This window comes from Myxine glutinosa, chromosome 7 (assembly GCF_964187855.1).
Source record: "Myxine glutinosa chromosome 7, kmMyxGlut1.1, whole genome shotgun sequence".
Taxonomy (NCBI): Eukaryota; Metazoa; Chordata; class Myxini; order Myxiniformes; family Myxinidae; genus Myxine; species Myxine glutinosa.
Genome location: NC_136267.1, coordinates 53,638,769 through 53,658,116, shown reverse-complemented (window position 1 = coordinate 53,658,116; position 19,348 = coordinate 53,638,769). Strand labels below are relative to the sequence as shown.

Below are 19,348 nucleotides of genomic sequence, written 5' to 3'. Positions count from 1 at the left end.
CAATAAAATAAAAACAACAAACAAATCCCTAACCCTGCAGGTGGTCTCTTGCTCTTCGGCTCCCTCTGCTGGCTATTATTATTTTCCTGGTGTTGTCACCTTCCTTTGCTGGCGGCCTATTTGCACTATTAAAATGCACCCAACGTGTCCAATTTTATTTATTTTATTTATGGCCCACAGGGACGATTAGTGTGGTTCACCTGTGGGGCATCGGTGCCCTGTGATCAAGGTCCGCCAGCAAGATTTCGGGCCTTCATGGCCGGTTCCAGCAGAGGGGCCATGCCCCAACCCATGGGGTCCATAAGTGGTGCTCGGCCACAGACATGTGGTCCATAATGTGGTGCATCGATGCAGACAGCTGGTTCTGGGAGTTCCGGGTGCACAATGGCGGACTCACGCACGCTCCCCTCGGCACCCAGTGGCGCACAGGTCCTCATGTGGGAGACAAAGGGGGGAGAGACAGATGAGCGAGGGGTAAGGTCACAAGGGCACACATCAAACAAGGCAATGCAAGGCGAAATGCGTACGGAGAGCGAAGTGAGAAAAGCTCGTCCCTTCCGTACGTCACCCCCCCTGTCACCTACTCTACCCTTGCCCCTACCCCATATTTACAAAAATCTACACATTTACAAATTCGTCACTACTGTCATGTCTTCCCCATATTTCCCCTATACCAAATTCGTCTCCACAATCCCTCTAAACAAAATTTGCCATCACCAATTCATCATCAATCCTCATAAGGAGGAAGAGATGGAACATCAAGCACAATGTCACACCCACGTCATGATGCGTCTCACATTCCAAACATTTGCATCATAAAAATAATAACACATGGCATGGTGTGGAGGTACGTCATCCCAGGTGAGTGGATGTAGATGGTGCGAGGAGATTTTCATCCTAACTACTTTCTAAATGACTTTAACACACTTTACACTACCCGGGGTCTTTCCCTGCCAATCCATTGGCCAACTTACACTATGGGTTCTAAAAACCAATTCCCATTGACCAAACTGTGGTGCTTATCAATTTGGGGTCTCACTCCCCCGATTCAACTCCCTGTGCCCTTGCACAATTTCCGGGCTGGGTCGTGTAGCTCTCCCAGCAGGTCTACCCACCTGCACACCTCCACCACTGCAGTTGCCACCCGAGCTTACCTAGCTCCTCACCCTAACCCATCTAATTGGGGAAGGCCCCTCCTGGCTCTGTCACCCCTTGGTGCCCTCTGGCACTGGGCTACCCGGGTCCGTCCTCCGGATCCTCGGGCCCCATCCACAACAACTCTACCGGCTCCCAGAGCCCACCTGCGGCCTCACCTGGCCGACATCCTCACAGTGGTAGAGTGCCGAAACCAACTACACACACTAACAGGCTACACGCCCAGCCATTTCCACAACACTAATGCACCCATCCAAACACCATTCTTTCACCTGCACCACAGATGCCAATATCCAACCACAATTTACCTATACCCTCTACCTAACACGTACACTACCCACCCCGGGTATTCGTGATGGGGGTCCACCCTTCCCCCATTCACACCTTCGCACCATCCACTCCACTCCATAGTTTCCACCATACTCACTCCATGACCATCCATTCCAACACTCCATATATTCCACACTCCATGTATTCCACACAACCATTCTCCATACACCTGTTGTTGCACACCTGTGCAATCACACCTGGTGCCACCTGCACCCTCCTTCCTTCCTGGACCATTTGGTCAGCACAACTCACATCACTATCACTCCCTCATACACTGCTCCATCCACCTGTCCAGTTGCACACCTGTGCAAACACACCTGTTCACCATACACCCGGCATCATCTAATCTACCTGTTGCCTTGCTAACTTCGTGCTCCCCGTCTTCCCTTTAAACTAAGCACATACCACGTCATTATCATCCACACTAATCTACCTGCGTCCCCACTACAGGTATTATTGTCACTAACTAATCTTAACGTTACCTAAGGTCATCTCTCTAGATCCCTATCATTATATCCTAACCCTCCCGGGCTAGTTTTCACTGCCATAAACCCCATAAGTCTAGTGCTCCTTTGCCCCCGCTGTGAGAGATGGCAGAGTTGCCATCCCATCACATCGGGTATCTCCCACTACCAATTTTGCACACCAAATTCCAGCTAATCAAAAATTTGCCAATCACTACCCATCATCTGCCAATCATTACTGCCAATCATCAAATTTTGTTTTTCTAATTTCGGGTCCAAAACACTATCCTCATCATCACAGTCTACTCACTAGTGCCTCTCGGTGCGCCAATTCATCTCCAAAGCTCGGCTTCGTAAAGCCGAGCAATGAATGCGGGTTGCTTGGTGCCGGCGGCTGGATACGTCCCGCATTCGGTGCAGGGACGGGGGCTTACCCGGGCCAAGATCCCACGCACCATCTCGGCACAGAGCCGTCCAATGGCCCGATCTCGACCTGCCGGAACGCCTCAACAAAAAGGGGTCGCCATGACGACCCTTCCTATCGGGCTGCCCGCTCCGCCTAGTGGAGCACGGACGCGGCCGTTCAAAGCGCGGCCCGGCGTGGATCGCGTACGGCGATTCTTTCGAAACCGCCGTGGTTCGGATCCCCGCTGGTCCTCGCGGCACGCGAAGCTGCCCAGCGCGCACCCGAGGGCCCGATTCGGCTAAACGTCACTCTAACCGCTAACCCGTTTACCGTCGATGCTTCACCTGCATGCTCACACGCATACGCTACCCCTTTCACCCTCACCGAGCTCGGTGTTCCAACGCCGCCCGTACACCCCGCGTACTTCGCTATTGCACTCGTTCTTTCGCTCATAGACTTGGTCACACACCTGACCACCGCACACCTTTGCACACACTCGTCGTTCGCACACCTCACCAACACACCTCTTCGCACCCCCTCCTCGGTCACCTCCTCTGTGACAACCACAGGTGTGCTCTCACTCGCACACCCAACCACGTGCCTCACGACCAACTCCAGCGTGCATTCCCATACGCGTTCTACCATTCCAGGTGTGCATCCCTCCATTCCAGGTGTACATCCTCTCTCACCTGCCACAACCAACTCACGCTCCGTGTCACTCTTACTACTCTCACCTCCACACTCGGTCGCGCACTCACCCTTACTCTCGACAGCGTACTCTGTACTCATGCACCTGTCCGTTACACACCTTTCTTGCGCACACTCTCCCGTTACACCCTCCGTAACACTCACCACAGGCGTGCATTCTTCCTTACTTTTGACAGCGCACTCTTTCCTCATGCACCTGTCCGTTACACACCTTTCTCGCGCATCCTCTTGCGCACACTCTCTCGTTACTCCCTCCGTAACATTCACCACAGGTGTACACTCTCGTTACATCCTCTGTAACACTCCCCACTACGCGCTTCCATGTGCTCCCTCGCACACGCGCTACGACCGACTCACTCTCGACAGCACTCTCACTCCTCGGCGCGCACTTTTTCCTCACACACCCCATGGTCGGACATTCTCGCACACCTCTTCCTTCGCACACCGTACCTGTCGCACACTTCACCAACGGCCTCTCACGAACACCCGGATCCAAATCAACCCCCAAGCCGACTGAAGCTCCCCTCACATCATATACATTTCCTCGTATATCGCCACTCACCTTGGCACCTCGTCTCCGCACCTCCTTCTCCACCTGCAAACTCTTTATTTGGTTAGCGAGCACACCATCACGATTTGAGCACCGACCTTGTACATATTCCATCACCTCCTCCTGTATTTCTCTCTTAGTTTCTGTCCGTCTCTTCTTAATTTCACTCACCTCCTCTTCCACCTTCTCTAACTTTTGCTTCGCCTCTTTTATTTCCCGGTGCGTCTCCTCAATCTCGTCCTCTAAGGCTACCTTGACCGTTTCTATGTGCGTCCTCACCTCCCGGTCCTTCGTCTCCATTACTTCTGTCACCTCGTCCAACCTCGTTGTCAGTCCCTCACGTACCATCTGACATTGCTTCTTCGTCGCTATCAAGTCGTCCTTGATGTCTCTTTGTGTCGCTTTTAACCCTCCTAGTACCGCAGTATTCCTTTGTACCTGCTCCACTAATTCCGTCTGTCCCACCGTCAGCTGTTCCACCTCCTGCGTCAGGTCCTCTATGCCCCCTTGTAACCTTGCCGTCCCATTTCTCACCTCTTTTTCCATACGCTTCTCGCCTCGCTTTACCTCCTCGCGTACCCCCGAGACCTTCATGCTTACACCTCGTCGTATCTCCTCCTTCATTTCCTCCATCTCTTTTGTAGATGCCACCCTCATCTGTCCCAATTCATCCCTCTGAGCATCCAATTTACTTTCTAACCCGATTTTCACCTCCTCTATCTGGTTCCCCATCCGTTTGATTTCCCGGGCGGATTGCTCCCCTACTTCCCGCAATTTGCCTTCCATCCTATCTTCTAGCCCCCTTAACCCATTTTTCACCCCCTCTATCTGATTCTCCTGGGTAGCCATTCTATTTTCCACCCCTGTTAACCCATGTTTCACCCCTTCTATCCCATTGTCTAACCCCTCAAATCTCTTGTCTAACCCCTCAAATTTACTGTCTATCTTCCCAATTTGGGCACTGGTACCCCTCGCTTCGTCCGTCATTACCCCCATTTGGCCCTCCAATCGCTCACCTATTTTTCTTCGCTCTCGGGTGGACTTATCACTTTGGGCATCCATTTTTGCCATCAATTGGTCCATAAAAAATCGCATGTACCCTGGTATCTCGGGCTCGGCTGGTGCGACCACGGGCGCGGCTAAATTTGGCGCCGCAATAACCATGTGCGCCTGATACCTCCTCAACCACCTCCTCATTGTTCTCCTCCACCATTTCTTCCCTCCAGTCCTGAGTTACCCCTATAACCTCTTCTAGCTCACCCACCTGCATCCGATCGCCTTGACTATCCATGGCGCGATTTCAAAATTCGGGTTTTTTCTTTAAAACAAACCAAATTTCGGCCGCTCCAAATTTTGACCAAATTGTTTTTTTGATGTCTTAAAAATTTGGTTCGGGCCTCGTATCTCACTCCCAGACACCAATTGTTACGGACCGCGGATAAGATGTTGGTTTTGCCGAGCGGAGGCCCCGCGGCCCTAACAGTTACCCCGACTAACCCGATTCCCGAACGTTGGCCGGATCGCGCCACAGATATTCAATATGGAAAAGACAAAAGCGACACGGATGTGAAGAAGAAGAAGACGAAAAAAGGTTGGAAATACTACTAAATTTATTCCTATTATGTACACGCTCAAAGTAACCAAGGAAGAAGGAAAGATAAGAAAATAATTTACAGAAGATATTAGACACAGTGCAACGCTAGCTTATACAAACTTAATTAAATACCCATGGACAAGACACACAGAACAAACTCACGTACACAAAAGGATGGAAAGGCAGGAGGTGGATGGCTGGAGGGAGAGGAAGGTCCAACGGACACTGCAGCATAATCGGCGCGTTTGGCAGCCGCCGTTCCTTCGCGGCCCCGCTCAAAACTGCCGTCAAGGCCCCAAGTTGCTGTGTTGCTGCTGTGGCTGCCGCTGTTGCTGCTGACGTCGCGTGCTTTGCCAGGACTCGTCTGGTCCAACCACACAACTGAACAACGTGCTTGCTTCTTGCCCAACTCTCTTTCTTGGTCCAACTTTGGCGAGCAAGGCGACGAATAGCAGGCTTTGTGCTTCCCTGGATATCCTCCTTTGGACAAGAATCGCTGCTGGATGATCTCTTTTTGGACAAGATCGCTGCTGGATGATCTCCCTTCTCTCCTTCTCAGGACCTTGCGCGCGCGCTTTTTATAGCGCCTCCGGCGATCAAGCCGCCGGCCTCCAGGACACGCCCATCGGTGTGCTCACCTCGGCCCTGGTTGGTCGCGCGACCCTCTGGCTCCGCCCTTGATGACGACGGGCGGGTACGCCCGTCTTCCCCGACCCGAGCACATGTTCAATGGTGGTTTTGGAGGGGATGTAATTGGCAATCGAGGCTTGGCAATGACAAAAGGGGGAAAGGGAGGTTTTGGGAATGGGAATGAAGAATGAAGGGAATCTATCTATTTCACTTGGTGCAATGGAGTGTCATCTTAATGGAAGACAAGGCCTTACCCTAATACACATAATAAAGATATAACTATCGAACAGGGGTATTCTATGATTGGCTGACGTGTATGCTTTATGGACTAATTATGGGACGCCCTTTGACCTTTACACAACACTGGAGGCATTTACAAGGAATCATTACATTTTACAGAGTGTGATATTTACAACAATTTACTATACAATACAACACAATAAAAAAAACACAATCCTCATATCCGCAACAATATATATACATATATATATATATATATATATATATATATGTTGTTGTAGCCACATGGGTCGTCACAGTGACCCGGTGCAAATCTTGGCAGGCCACGTCGACTGCGGCTGCAACAGCCAGCTGGTTCAGCTGGCCTGCATTGGATCGCGGGTCTTTCCACTCCGATACCGTGCCAAAGACTCCGATACCGTGTTGGGTCAGCTGAAGTGTTATACTCTCTGTGCCGCACCCCAAATCGCTAATTACTGGCTGAGTGTAGGCAGGGAGGTGCACCGAACTGTCTGAATATAGGCATTGATTGACATTCTAAATTAGCCCTTAAATAGACTGCTTAATTGCATGAATTATCACGGCAGTTCAAATTCACCCCTAAACCAGGTTGGGTTAATGGTACACGGGGGAGGGAATACAAGGAAGCAATAACAATCAATAATAAATGGCAATAAAAACCCCTTACCCACGACCGATACGCACACTCCCACAAAATCAACGACAAATGGAAGATTCCTTCATTATCCTATTCCTTAAAGGCCTTCAGTCATCCCTTGCAAGATAGACACCAGCAAGAGATCCACAAGACAGAAATACAGGGCGATGCAGTACAGGGGGAGGCAGGAGCAGGAACTGTGTGTTGCCTGCTGCAAATGTGAATGGGCCTTTTCAACAGCTGCTGTCCAGATGCCATCGGATGTTTGAAGAGGTGGAGAGGCATTGCCGTCTGGGTGGGGATTTGTCTCTCCTACGCAGCTCTGCAAAAACAATGGAGATTTGCCCCAGGCAGAGTCCAGGCATCTCCTGGGCTTTCGACTGGCTCATTCAGTGCCTTTATAGCCTCGGCTCCCACCTCACCCGTGTGGTACTGCTCCCCTCCCATTGGATCTAGTGGCCCATTTGATGGACGAGAGGGACCCTCCCTCCTGACTTGTCACCCGGGCGGCTCTCCCCCTATCCTTGTGCATGACCGGCAGGAGCTTTCCTACCTAAACTAGTGCTTCAAGACGTATTTGAACACTTAAAAAGGCCAGATTCCAGAAGGTGGAATATTAAATGAAGGCTCAAAAGGTTGGCGGTTTTTAGACGCACGAGCAGGGTACCTGTGTCCGACAGGTTCATTGATATCTTGCCTCAAATGAACAATTTTTGGAACGTATATTGGTAGAAACGGGATTCACCATAAAGTGATAATGTGACCTGTGACATGTGGTACATGTTTACCTTATAGACGATGATGCTCTGCTCAGAAGAATAATTATTGTTAATACTGTTACGGACACGGTTTTTGGATGTTATTTTACCGAGCGGTGGTGTATTTAACCGCGTCCGAACAGTTACTCCCCGATTAGAACCCGATTCCACCCGAACGTTGACTAATCGCGCTACAGATATTCAATTGGGAAACCTCTAAAGCGACCGAAAGAGAAGAAGAGAGAAGAAAGACAGAGTTTGGAGGAAGAACAGATTTATTATACACACACAAGCAATATTTTAGAGCGACCAATATTATTTACAGCAATAGATGGAAAAGAGCAGTCACACAGTGCATTGTTAACTTATTCTATTTCATTTACTTAATCCCCAAGACAAACGAGTAGGACAGGACGTTCACACTCACACGGTGGATATTGCAGGCAGGTAATGGCTCGAGGTTGATTGCTTGAGAGGAAGGCAAGGTCGGAGGCAGCAGCTTTCAACCCCTCGCGGTTTTGGCGGGAAAACCTCCGTCGCGTATCCGCGGCCGTCACGCGCTGGCTCGGCACACCTGCTCCTCTTCCTGGGGTGGAGCCGTCTCCCTCCGTTCAGCGCGTCTCTCCAACGACAGGGGATATTGCAGGCAGGTAGGTAGGGCTTGCGGTGGATTGCGCTCCTCTTCCAGGTCATCCCCCAGCGTATCTCTCAAGGCCTCTCCGTCAAGCAGTTCCTTACATTCGCTTTTATCACCTCCGGCGGAATTAAGCCGCCGGCTCCGAGGGCACGCCTACCGGGTCACTCACCGCGGTGTTGATTGGCTGTTAGGGCCGGTTCACTCCTGCCCTCTTCTGACGAGGTGGAGCCACGCCTTTCTTCTCCAACCTTACCTCGTGGCCAATGGTGGTTGAAGAGAAAAACCGACCAAAATGCGGAAGGCAAATGGAAGGGAGGTTTTGGGGAAAATGGAAGGGCCTACGCTTATTTTGTTTGATACAATGCAAAGTCAATCAAGTGGAAAACACATAGTTAGCCTACATGGAATAAGGAAATACACTATTTAAAAGATATATCGTGACCTGCGTGTATGTTCTATGAAATTAATTAGGAGGACGGCTGCGACCATTATTTACATTACCAGGATGTTACCATACCAAAACCATACTCTTCACATCCGTTACCCTTCCTCCAAAATTGTTACACTCCTCAAAACCCGTTACACTTCTCAAAACCCGTTACACTTCTCAAAATCGTTACACTGCACCCTCCTTTCTTCAGGCACGTCCTCGGGCCTACTAGACTTAACTGAGTGTGACATGTAGGTGTAATTCCCTCTACAATTAACCTGACCCTGAGTGTGACAATTTTAAAACACAAATAAGTATGTCCCCCTATTGCATTGCATCCTGTCTAACAGACTCAAGCCCACAGCTAACCGAATTACGGAATTATTCTGAAACTATACATTTACGGTGGGGAGCATTATTTACAATGACGTGATTTCTTATTTACAACGCAACCCAGGACCTGTGTGTTTTTTTCTTTTCTTTTTAGGGAACAAGAGAAAGAAATTCCTGTTGGGAGGGAGGAGACAGCACGCATTGCATCGATGCACCAGTACCAATACCACCAAAGCACCCAAAAGCACCCAAAAGCACCACAAGCACCACAAAGCACCACTCGGTGCGCAGTCACCATGGTTCATAATAAACACAACAAAACAACTGGTGGTGGTCTTCTCCTTGTCTGCTGGGCCGATGTTCTTCCTGACGTCTTCTGGCTTCATGCGGCCTATTTGGACATAATAAAAAGCACAACTTGTGTTCGTTTTTTATTATTATTTAGGGCCTCAGGGGCCAACTAAGGGTGGTCCACCTGTTTGGCATAGGTGCCACCTTACCGAGGTCCGCAAGCAAGATTCCCTGGCCACTATGGCCGGTCTCCAACAGAGGTGCTCTGCCCCAGAACCTGGGGTCCATCAAGTGGTACTTGGCCGCCGAACAGCGGTCCATAAAGTGGTACATCAACGCAATGCGTGCTGGTTCTGGGAATCTCGGGCGCACAATGGCCACCTCACGCACGCTCCCCTCGGCACCCAATGGCGCACAGGTCATGTGGGAGACAAAAGAAAGACAATTGAGCGAGGGGTAAGGTCACAAGGGTACACGTCAAACAAGGCAATGCAAGGTGAAATGCGTACGGAGGGCGAAGTGAGAAAGCTCGTCCCTACCGTACGTCACCCCCCTGTCACCTACACTACCCTTGCTCTTACCCCATATTTACAAAATCTACCCATTTACAAATTCGTCACTACTGTCACGTCTTCCCCATATTTCCCCTATACCAAATTCGTCTCCACAATCCCTCTACTTCAAAATTTGCCATCACCAAATTCATCATCAATCCTCATAAGGAGGAAGAGATGGAATCACAAAGCACAATGTCACACCCACGTCATGATGCGTCTCACAATCCAAACATTTGCATCATAAAAAAAAATAATCAAAACATGGCATGGTGTGGAGTACCTGTCACCTCAGGTGAGTGGATGCAGATGGTGTGAGGAGATCCTTCACCCTAACTATCCTCTAAATGATTTTAACACACTTTACACTACCCGGGGTCTTTCCCTGCCAATCCATTGGCAATCTTACTCTATGTGGTTTTAAAAACCAATTCCCATTGACCAAACTGTGGTGCTTCTCAATTTGGGGTCTCACTCCCCCGATTCATCTCCCTGTGCCCTCGCACAATTTCTGGGCTGCGACGTGTAGCTCTCCCAGCAGGTCTACCCACCTGCACACCTCCACCACTGTAGTTGCCACCCGAGCTTACCTGCTCCTCACCCTAACCTAACTAACTGGGGAAGACCCCTCTTGGATCTGTCACCCCACTGGTGCCCTCTGGCACTGGGCTACCCGGGTCCGTCCTCCGGATCCTCGGGCCCCATCCACAACAACTACTACCGGCTCCCAGAGCCCACCTGCGGCCTCACCTGGCCGACATCCTCACAGTGGTGGAGTGCCCAAACCAACTACACACACTAACAGGCTACACGCCCAGCCATTTCCACAACACTAATGCACCCATCCAAAGACCATTCTTCCACTCGCACCACAGATGCCAATATCCAACCACAATTTACCTGTACCCTCTACCTAACACTTACACTACCCGCCCCGGGTATCCGCGATGGGGGTCCACTCTTCCCCCATTCACACCTTCGCACCATCCACTCCACTCCACAATTTCCACCATACTCACTCCACGACCATCCATTCCAATACTCCATACCATTTATTCCATACACCTGTCTTTCATTCACCTGTCGTTGCACACCTGTGCAATCATACCTGGTGCCACCTGCACCCTCCTTTCTTCCTGGACCATTTGGTCAACACAACACGCAATCACCACTACTCCCTCATACACTGCTCCACACACCTGTTCAGTTGCACACCTGTGCAATCACACCTGTTCCATTCTCACCCGTTCAATCCTCACACACACGGCATCATCTCAGCTAACTACTCCCCTCTGAAACTTGCGCTTCCCAGTCGTCCCTTTAAACTATTGCGCTCCCACGTCATTATAATCCACACTAATCTACCTGCGTCCCCACTACAGGTATCAGTCACTAACTAACCTTAACGTTACCTAATGTCATCTTCGCTAGATCCCTACAATTATCCAAGCCCTCCCTGGCTCGGTTGTCATAGCCACCCCATAAACTATTGCGCATTTGCCCCCACCTGTGAGGGATGGTGGATTTGCCATCCCACCACATCGGGGGTCTCTCACTACCAATTTCGCTCGTCCAAATCCAACAATTCAAAAATTTTCCATTTACTGCCAATTCTATTCACTTTTCTAAATTTTGTATCAAATCACTACTATCACTATCACCATCACCCGTCTACTTATTAGGTCCTCTCGGTGCGCCAATTCACATCTACAGCCCGGCTTCGTACAGCCGAGCAATGAACGCGGGTTCTTTTGTGCCTGCGGCTGGATACGTCCCGCATTCGGGGCAGGGACGGAGGCTTACCCGGGCCGAGATCCCATGCACCACCTCGGCGTGGAGCCATCCAATGTCCCGATCTCGACCTGCCGGCACGTCTCAATAGAAAGTGGTCGCCATGACGACCCTTCCTATCGGGCTGCCCGCTCCGCCTAGTGGAGCCCGGACGCGGCCGCTCCACGCGAGGCCCAGCGTGGATCGCGCACGGCGGTCCTTTCGAACCCGCCGTGGCTCGGATCTCCGCTGGTTCTCGCGGCACGCGAAGCCCGGCACGCACCGAGGGCCCGATCCGGCTAAAAGTCGACCTAACCTTTAACCCGGTTACCGTCGACGCTTCACCTGCAGGCTTACATGCATACGCTACCTCTTTCTTGCTCATACATGCAGCCGTTCCCATTCTCCTCGTACCTTTTCTTTCACACCTCGGTACACTCACTCCGCTCACCGACTTGGTCACACACCTGACCACCGAACACTTTGGCACACATTCGTTGCTCGCACACCTCACCAATACACCGCTTCGCGCCCCCTCCTCGGTCACCTCCTCTGTGACAATCACAGGTGTGCCCTCATTCGCACACCCAACCACGTGCCTCACCACCAACTCAAATGTGCCTTCCCACACACGCTCTACCATTCCAGGTGTGCATCCTTCCATCCCAGGTGTACATCCTCGCTCACCTGTCACAACCAACTCACTCTCCTTGTCACTCTCAATACTCTCACCTCCATTCTTGACAGCGCACTCACCCTTACTTTCGACGGCACACTCTTTCCTCATGCACCCGTCCGTTACACACCTTTCTCGCGCACACCCTCCCGTTACATCCTCTGTAACACTCACCACAGGCGTACACTTCCTCGTTACATCCTCTGTAACACTCACCACAGGTGTACACTCTTTCGTTACTTCCTCCGTAACACTCACCACACCGCGCTTCCATGTACCCCCTCGCACACGCGCTCCGACCGGCTCACTCCTGACGGCACACTCACTCCTCGGCGTGCACTTTTTCCTCACACACCCCATGGTCGGACATTCTCGCACACCTCTTTTTTCGCACACCTGACCTGTCACACACTTCACCAACGGCCTTTCACGAACACCCGGATCCAAACCAATCCCCAAGCCGACTGAAGCTTTCCTCACATCATATACATTGCCACTCACCTCCGTACCTCGTCGCACCTCCTCTGCCACCTGCAAACTTTTTATTTGGTTAGTGAGCACCGCATCATGATTTGAACACAGACCTTGTACATATTCCATGACTTCCTCCTTTATCTCCCTCTTAGTTTCTGTCCGTCCCTTCTTAATTTCACTCACCTCTTCTCCCACTTCCTCTAATTTTTGTTTAACCTCTTTTATTTCTCGGTGCGTCTCCTCAAGTTCGTCCTCTAAGGCTACCGTGACCGTTTCTACGTGCGTCCTTACCTCCCGGTCCTTCGTCTCCATTGCTTCTGTCACCTCTTCCACCCTCATTGTCAGTTCCTCCCGTACCATCTGACATTGCCTCTGCGTCGCTATTAATTCGTTTTTAATTTCTTTTTGTGTCGCCTTTAACCCTCCTAGTACCGCAGTGTTCTTTTGAACCTGCTCCACTAACTTAGTTTGTCCCTCTGTCAGCTGCTCCACCTCCTCCGTCAGATCTTCTATTCCCCCTTGTAACTTAGCCGTATTATTTCTCACCTCTTTCTCTATACGCTTTTCGCCTCGCTTTACCTCCTCGCGCAGCCCCGAAACCTCCTCACTTACCCCTTTTCTGATCTCCTCTCCCATCACTTGCATCTCCTGCCCAGATGCCACCCTCATCTGCTCCATTTCCTCCCTGTGAGCATCCAGTTTGGTTTCTACCCCCATTCTGACCCCCTCTATCTGCTGCTCCATTTGTTTAACTTCCCTTTCCGCTTGGTCCCTCATGTCCCTCAATTTGCCTTCCATACTGTTTTCTAACCCCTCTAACCCATTTTTCACTCCCTCTATCTGATTCTCCTGGGCAGCCATTCTATTTTCTACCCCCATTAACCCATTTTTCACTTCTTTTATCCCGTTGTCTAACCCCTCAAAATTATTGTCTAACTTCCCAAATTTCTTGTCTAACTCCTTAAAATTATTGTCTAACCCCTCAAATTTAGCTTCTAGCCGTTCCCCCATTTCCCCCATTTTTCCCCCCATTTCCCCCATTTTGCCCCCCATTGCCCCCATTTGGCCCTCTAATCGCTCACTATTAGCCCTCGCTTCGTCCCTCATTTTGTCCATAAGGGCCCCGATTTGTAGCAACAAAAGGTTTGAATCCACCAGGGGCGCTACCACGGTCGCGGGCGTGGCAAAATTTGGTGCCGCTACACCCACGTGCGCGAGGACGCCATTTTGCGCGTCTGACACCCCCTCAACCGCCTCCTCATTGCTCTCCTCCTCCCTTTCTTCCACATACATTTCCCCTGGTTCCTGGGTTACCCCTAACCCGTCTATCTCCCCCACCGACATCCGATCGCCTTGATTGTCCATGGCGCGATCTCAAAATTTGGGTTTTATAAAACAACACAATTTCGTCCGCTTTATAATTTTGAGCGCGTGCAGCGCGCTCCGGGTCGATCTCACTCCCCGACACCAATTGTTACGGTACTAACACAATTGGTGTCCAAAATTTGGGCTAAATAAATTTAGTCCCAGGTTCGAATCCCACCTCCTGACTACCAATTGTTACGGACACGGTTTTTGGATGTTATTTTACCGAGCGGTGGTGTATTTAACCGCGTCCGAACAGTTACTCCCCGATTAGAACCCGATTCCACCCGAACGTTGACTAATCGCGCTACAGATATTCAATTGGGAAACCTCTAAAGCGACCGAAAGAGAAGAAGAGAGAAGAAAGACAGAGTTTGGAGGAAGAACAGATTTATTATACACACACAAGCAATATTTTAGAGCGACCAATATTATTTACAGCAATAGATGGAAAAGAGCAGTCACACAGTGCATTGTTAACTTATTCTATTTCATTTACTTAATCCCCAAGACAAACGAGTAGGACAGGACGTTCACACTCACACGGTGGATATTGCAGGCAGGTAATGGCTCGAGGTTGATTGCTTGAGAGGAAGGCAAGGTCGGAGGCAGCAGCTTTCAACCCCTCGCGGTTTTGGCGGGAAAACCTCCGTCGCGTATCCGCGGCCGTCACGCGCTGGCTCGGCACACCTGCTCCTCTTCCTGGGGTGGAGCCGTCTCCCTCCGTTCAGCGCGTCTCTCCAACGACAGGGGATATTGCAGGCAGGTAGGTAGGGCTTGCGGTGGATTGCGCTCCTCTTCCAGGTCATCCCCCAGCGTATCTCTCAAGGCCTCTCCGTCAAGCAGTTCCTTACATTCGCTTTTATCACCTCCGGCGGAATTAAGCCGCCGGCTCCGAGGGCACGCCTACCGGGTCACTCACCGCGGTGTTGATTGGCTGTTAGGGCCGGTTCACTCCTGCCCTCTTCTGACGAGGTGGAGCCACGCCTTTCTTCTCCAACCTTACCTCGTGGCCAATGGTGGTTGAAGAGAAAAACCGACCAAAATGCGGAAGGCAAATGGAAGGGAGGTTTTGGGGAAAATGGAAGGGCCTACGCTTATTTTGTTTGATACAATGCAAAGTCAATCAAGTGGAAAACACATAGTTAGCCTACATGGGATAAGGAAATACACTATTTAAAAGATATATCGTGACCTGCGTGTATGTTCTATGAAATTAATTAGGAGGACGGCTGCGACCATTATTTACATTACCAGGATGTTACCATACCAAAACCATACTCTTCACATCCGTTACCCTTCCTCCAAAATTGTTACACTCCTCAAAACCCGTTACACTTCTCAAAACCCGTTACACTTCTCAAAATCGTTACAATACTTAAAAAGCACGATACTTGTGAAATCCAAGTAAACAATACTTGTCATGGAAACAGTAATTTAGTAATTTCGAAAAATTTGTCCTATCCTACCTCATGGAATGTTGTGTGTAAGAAATGTGGTTGATACATTTTCTATTTGTGGCCTAATAGGTGTTTTATATGGTTTGGATAGCATGGACTTTGACCTTTGATTAATTCTGACCACATTTTATGCACACATACTACACACATGTATAAATAACCTATGTAAGTCTCAATTTGATATTTTGAAAAATTCCTAAGGTTTGGGAAAAACAAAATCACAAAAATATCCCATTTGATTATAACCACCGTTCAGAGGCCATTTTCCCCCGCAAAGCGGGGGTTGGCCTTTTCGGGGACCGTGGTTGTTGTTGTTTTTTGGTCCCCTTTTTGAAGCAATGTTTTACGGCCGGATGCCCTTCCTGCCGCCAACCCTGTTTGTCGCCTTTTTACGATAAACAGGGAATTACCAGTGAACTGGTACTCAATTTGCCGACCTCGGAAGGATGACAGGCTGAGTCAACCCCCCTGGCGTTAATTCAGCGATCGACCGGGATTCGAACCCAGGATCCTTGGATCCTAAGCTGGCACCCTAGCTGCTAGCCCAACACCAGGGTTATAATGGGGTGAAATTGTTGTCATGGACACCATTTTCTCTTTGCCACGTGGGACTTTTCTCTTTGCCATGTGGGACTTTTGTCTTTATCACGTGGAACTTTTCTCTTTGCAACATGGGATATTTTTATATGTCACGTGGGACTTTTCTATGTCACGTGAGACTTTTTCTATGCCATGTGGGACTCTTTATATGCCATGTGGGACTTTTTATATGCCATGTGGGACTTTTTATATGCCATGTGGGACTTTTTCTTTCCCACGTGGGACTCTTTTCTATGCCATGTGGGACTCTTTTCTATGCCATGTGGGACTCTTTTCTATGCCATGTGGGACTTTTTCTCTGCCACATGGGACTTTTCTCTTTGCCATATGTGGTGTCTTAATATGTTGAAGAAGTCTTAGGGGTCTTAAGGGGCCTTTAGGGGGTCTTGATGGCCTCAATAACACAAGATGACCAGGACAATGATATGAGTGAGGTGCATCATGTCAACATAGCTTCATGCATTGTATTTCACAAGTTTTATTATTTTGCAAATGAAGGTCAACTTGGGATGTGTTGTTAGAATAATATGAAAGTACAGCATGCACGTTGCGAGAGCATTGCAAAAAGTCATCAAATCTGCTGAAAGTGGCGTTTTTCCTCATGTACTTTTTTTTCGGTGCCTTCAATTTTTATTGGGGGTTGTCACGATGCTGGTTGGTCACCCTTCTTCATCTACCCCTGTCAGTCTCCCATTCTTCTTCCAATCCCACAACTTCGAAATCTCTCACCTCCTAATCCTTCCATCTTGTCTTAGGTTTCCTCTTCTTCCTGGCAGTCCCATCTCTCTCTCTCTCTCTCTCTCTTTCTCTCTCTCTCTCTCTCTCTCTCTCTCTCTCTCTCTCTCTCTCTCTCTCTCTCTCTCTCCAGGAAGTGCAATAATTAATTTAATTTAATCAAACGCTTAATTTGCTCTTGATGTGTTCATAGCTCTTGCGTGAGCATTTCCTTTAAAATTGTTTGTGTTTCTGTTTGTGTCCTCACCTTTGGTTGGTAAAATTTTTATACTTGCTGGTTTCTTTTGAATATCCTTTGTTCTTTTTTGGTGTGTTTATGATCCTTATACAATGTTTATTTGAACTCGTTGCTTGGTTTAACACTGCTTTGTGGAATGGTTTTATACTTTTATAATAAAAGGATACAAAAGTCTCTCTCTCTCTCTCTCTCTCTCTCTCTCTCTCTCTCTCTGTCTGTCTGTCTCTGTCTCTGTCTCTGTCTCTGTCTCTCTCTCCTCTTCAGATGACCAAATCAATTCAATCTCTTCTCAGCTACTTTTTTCGATGCTTCCACAATCTTCACTGACCCCTTAATTAATGTACAGCTGAGTGGGTGGTCATGATGCTGGACAGTTTTCCACGTGTGGGTTCCCAGGTCTTCTCTTGGTCCTTGCAGGCCACACAATTTTATTTCTTTACTTCTGCAGTTTACTCCTAAATCTACTTCTGCAGTTTAGTCACAAGTGTGATTTATTTTGCAGGACATATTGAGACTGGACTAAGCTGTGACCAATACTCGGATGTTGAGAGCAATCTCAGCTCCCTGAAGTCCCATTACACTCAAAGCAATTCCCGTATTTCAGGGTGAGTGTGTCACATTGAATGCCCCATTGCAACTTGTCAGAAAACTTATGCAAACACCAGTTCACGTTAAGAGATACATGCTTTGTGTACTGGCTTCTGCTAGTTTGTCTCGGAGTGAACGATTTCTATACTTTCACCAGCATGTGTCATGTGTCAATCGTTATTCCAATAAATGTCACGTGCAGGCACAGACACGGGTTCTTGTAACTGCTTCTTTTAATACAACGGTGACTGCATAAACAAAACAAACAAACCGCAGGACGTTTGCCAAATCACAGTCACAATCCAGAACAAAGATAAAAACAACAATTCAGGTCGCAAAAAATGGCGAACGTTACATCATGAGAACCGTTTTGAACGTCAAAGTGAAGAGATCGTCCACCTACCAGAATATGATCAAACAGAGACAATAATGTGTTATTACTCACTTAACTATGATTCTATGCAGAGTGAATACAGGAAAGGATAACGAATATCGAGCAGCAAATAACATCACGATGCGACAGGAACCAGGTGGCTGGTAAAATAAACCTCCTCATAAAATCTCGCTGGTATGACAGAAATCGGGATACCATGCCACAGACCGAGCTCCAGATGAAACTCTGCCCAATTGGTTATTTTCAACCTTAGCTCTGCCCATCTTCAAACTTTAATTGTGAAAGTTTTGATCTTTCTGCTTCCGGTTCTGCTTGCGAGGCTGTGTTTTTCCAAGCTCTCCACGCTATCAAAGTAAACTATTTTCCCATTTGTATTTTTGTCAAAACTGTATTTTTATTTTACTGTGTTTCTGTCTACTGTGTGTTTCTCGTAATATCTCCGTGTAAATCGTGCATACCTGTGTATAATAGTCGGTTGTTCCTGCCGCGTTTACAGGCCTTGTCCCTCGAGACTTTCCTGTATCCTTGGCGGCCTTTTGTTGTCCATTTACTTTTGTTCTTTCACTGTATTGCTTTTTCATTTGTCTGTCTTTTCAGACATATTTCCATGCTTCCCATTAAAAAAATGAAATAATAATAATCCTAATTTCCTTCTCTCCCAGTGGCTTCCTCTCCACCGATCATAACCATGTGTTTTGCTCCACCCATTTTTAAAAAAATCTCTCCTTCCTTCATAATTCGATCCTCTCCAGCCGACACCTTTCCAATTTTAGTTTTCACCATACTCCTTCAACTTTCTCCTCCTTCCTCTGATCCACTTTCACCTAACCTTCAAAAAAATATTAACGAAGAATTTAAAAAGTAGGCCCCTCCTCCCATACTAACACAATTGCTTATCCACCTTCCTGTTCCTTCGTTCTCTGCTCTCCTGGCTGTTAATCTCCTATTCCTCTGTTCCTGATCTGAACCTGTCCTGGAATCCTTAATCCCCCTAAGGAATCCTTCATGCCCTCATTTGGGGAATTTCCCCAGATAGTTTTCACAGTTTAGTTTGAAAATGTTTAAACTTTCCCCTTCAGTGTTGTATTCTGTTGTATATTACAACACACTTTTCTTCTTTTTCTTTAAAAGGTTGTCTTTGATTTGCTCACAAAATCTCTTCACTTCAAATAAAAATTCAATCTCTTACAGTTCTGCCTTCCTACATTCCCGCAACACATCTGCATTCCACCCCTCCTCCAACATTTTCAAACGGATCTCTGACTCGAAAATCACAAGAAACTAATTTTGCAATAAATGTTCGTTTTCCA

At 48.5% G+C, this 19,348-nt stretch overlaps 1 protein-coding gene across 4 annotated transcripts in view; it reads left to right on the top strand.

Annotated features, from left to right (window-relative positions):
* Positions 1-19,348, top strand: part of ELP1 (elongator acetyltransferase complex subunit 1) — a 107,468-nt gene that overhangs the window by 73,281 nt on the left and 14,839 nt on the right. For all 4 annotated transcript variants that reach the window (XM_068122341.2, XM_068122340.2, XM_068122337.2 and 1 more), the window contains exon 33: positions 17,559-17,661. In XM_068122341.2, the coding sequence (XP_067978442.2) occupies positions 17,559-17,661 (103 nt within the window). The remainder of the gene's footprint in view (positions 1-17,558; positions 17,662-19,348) is intronic.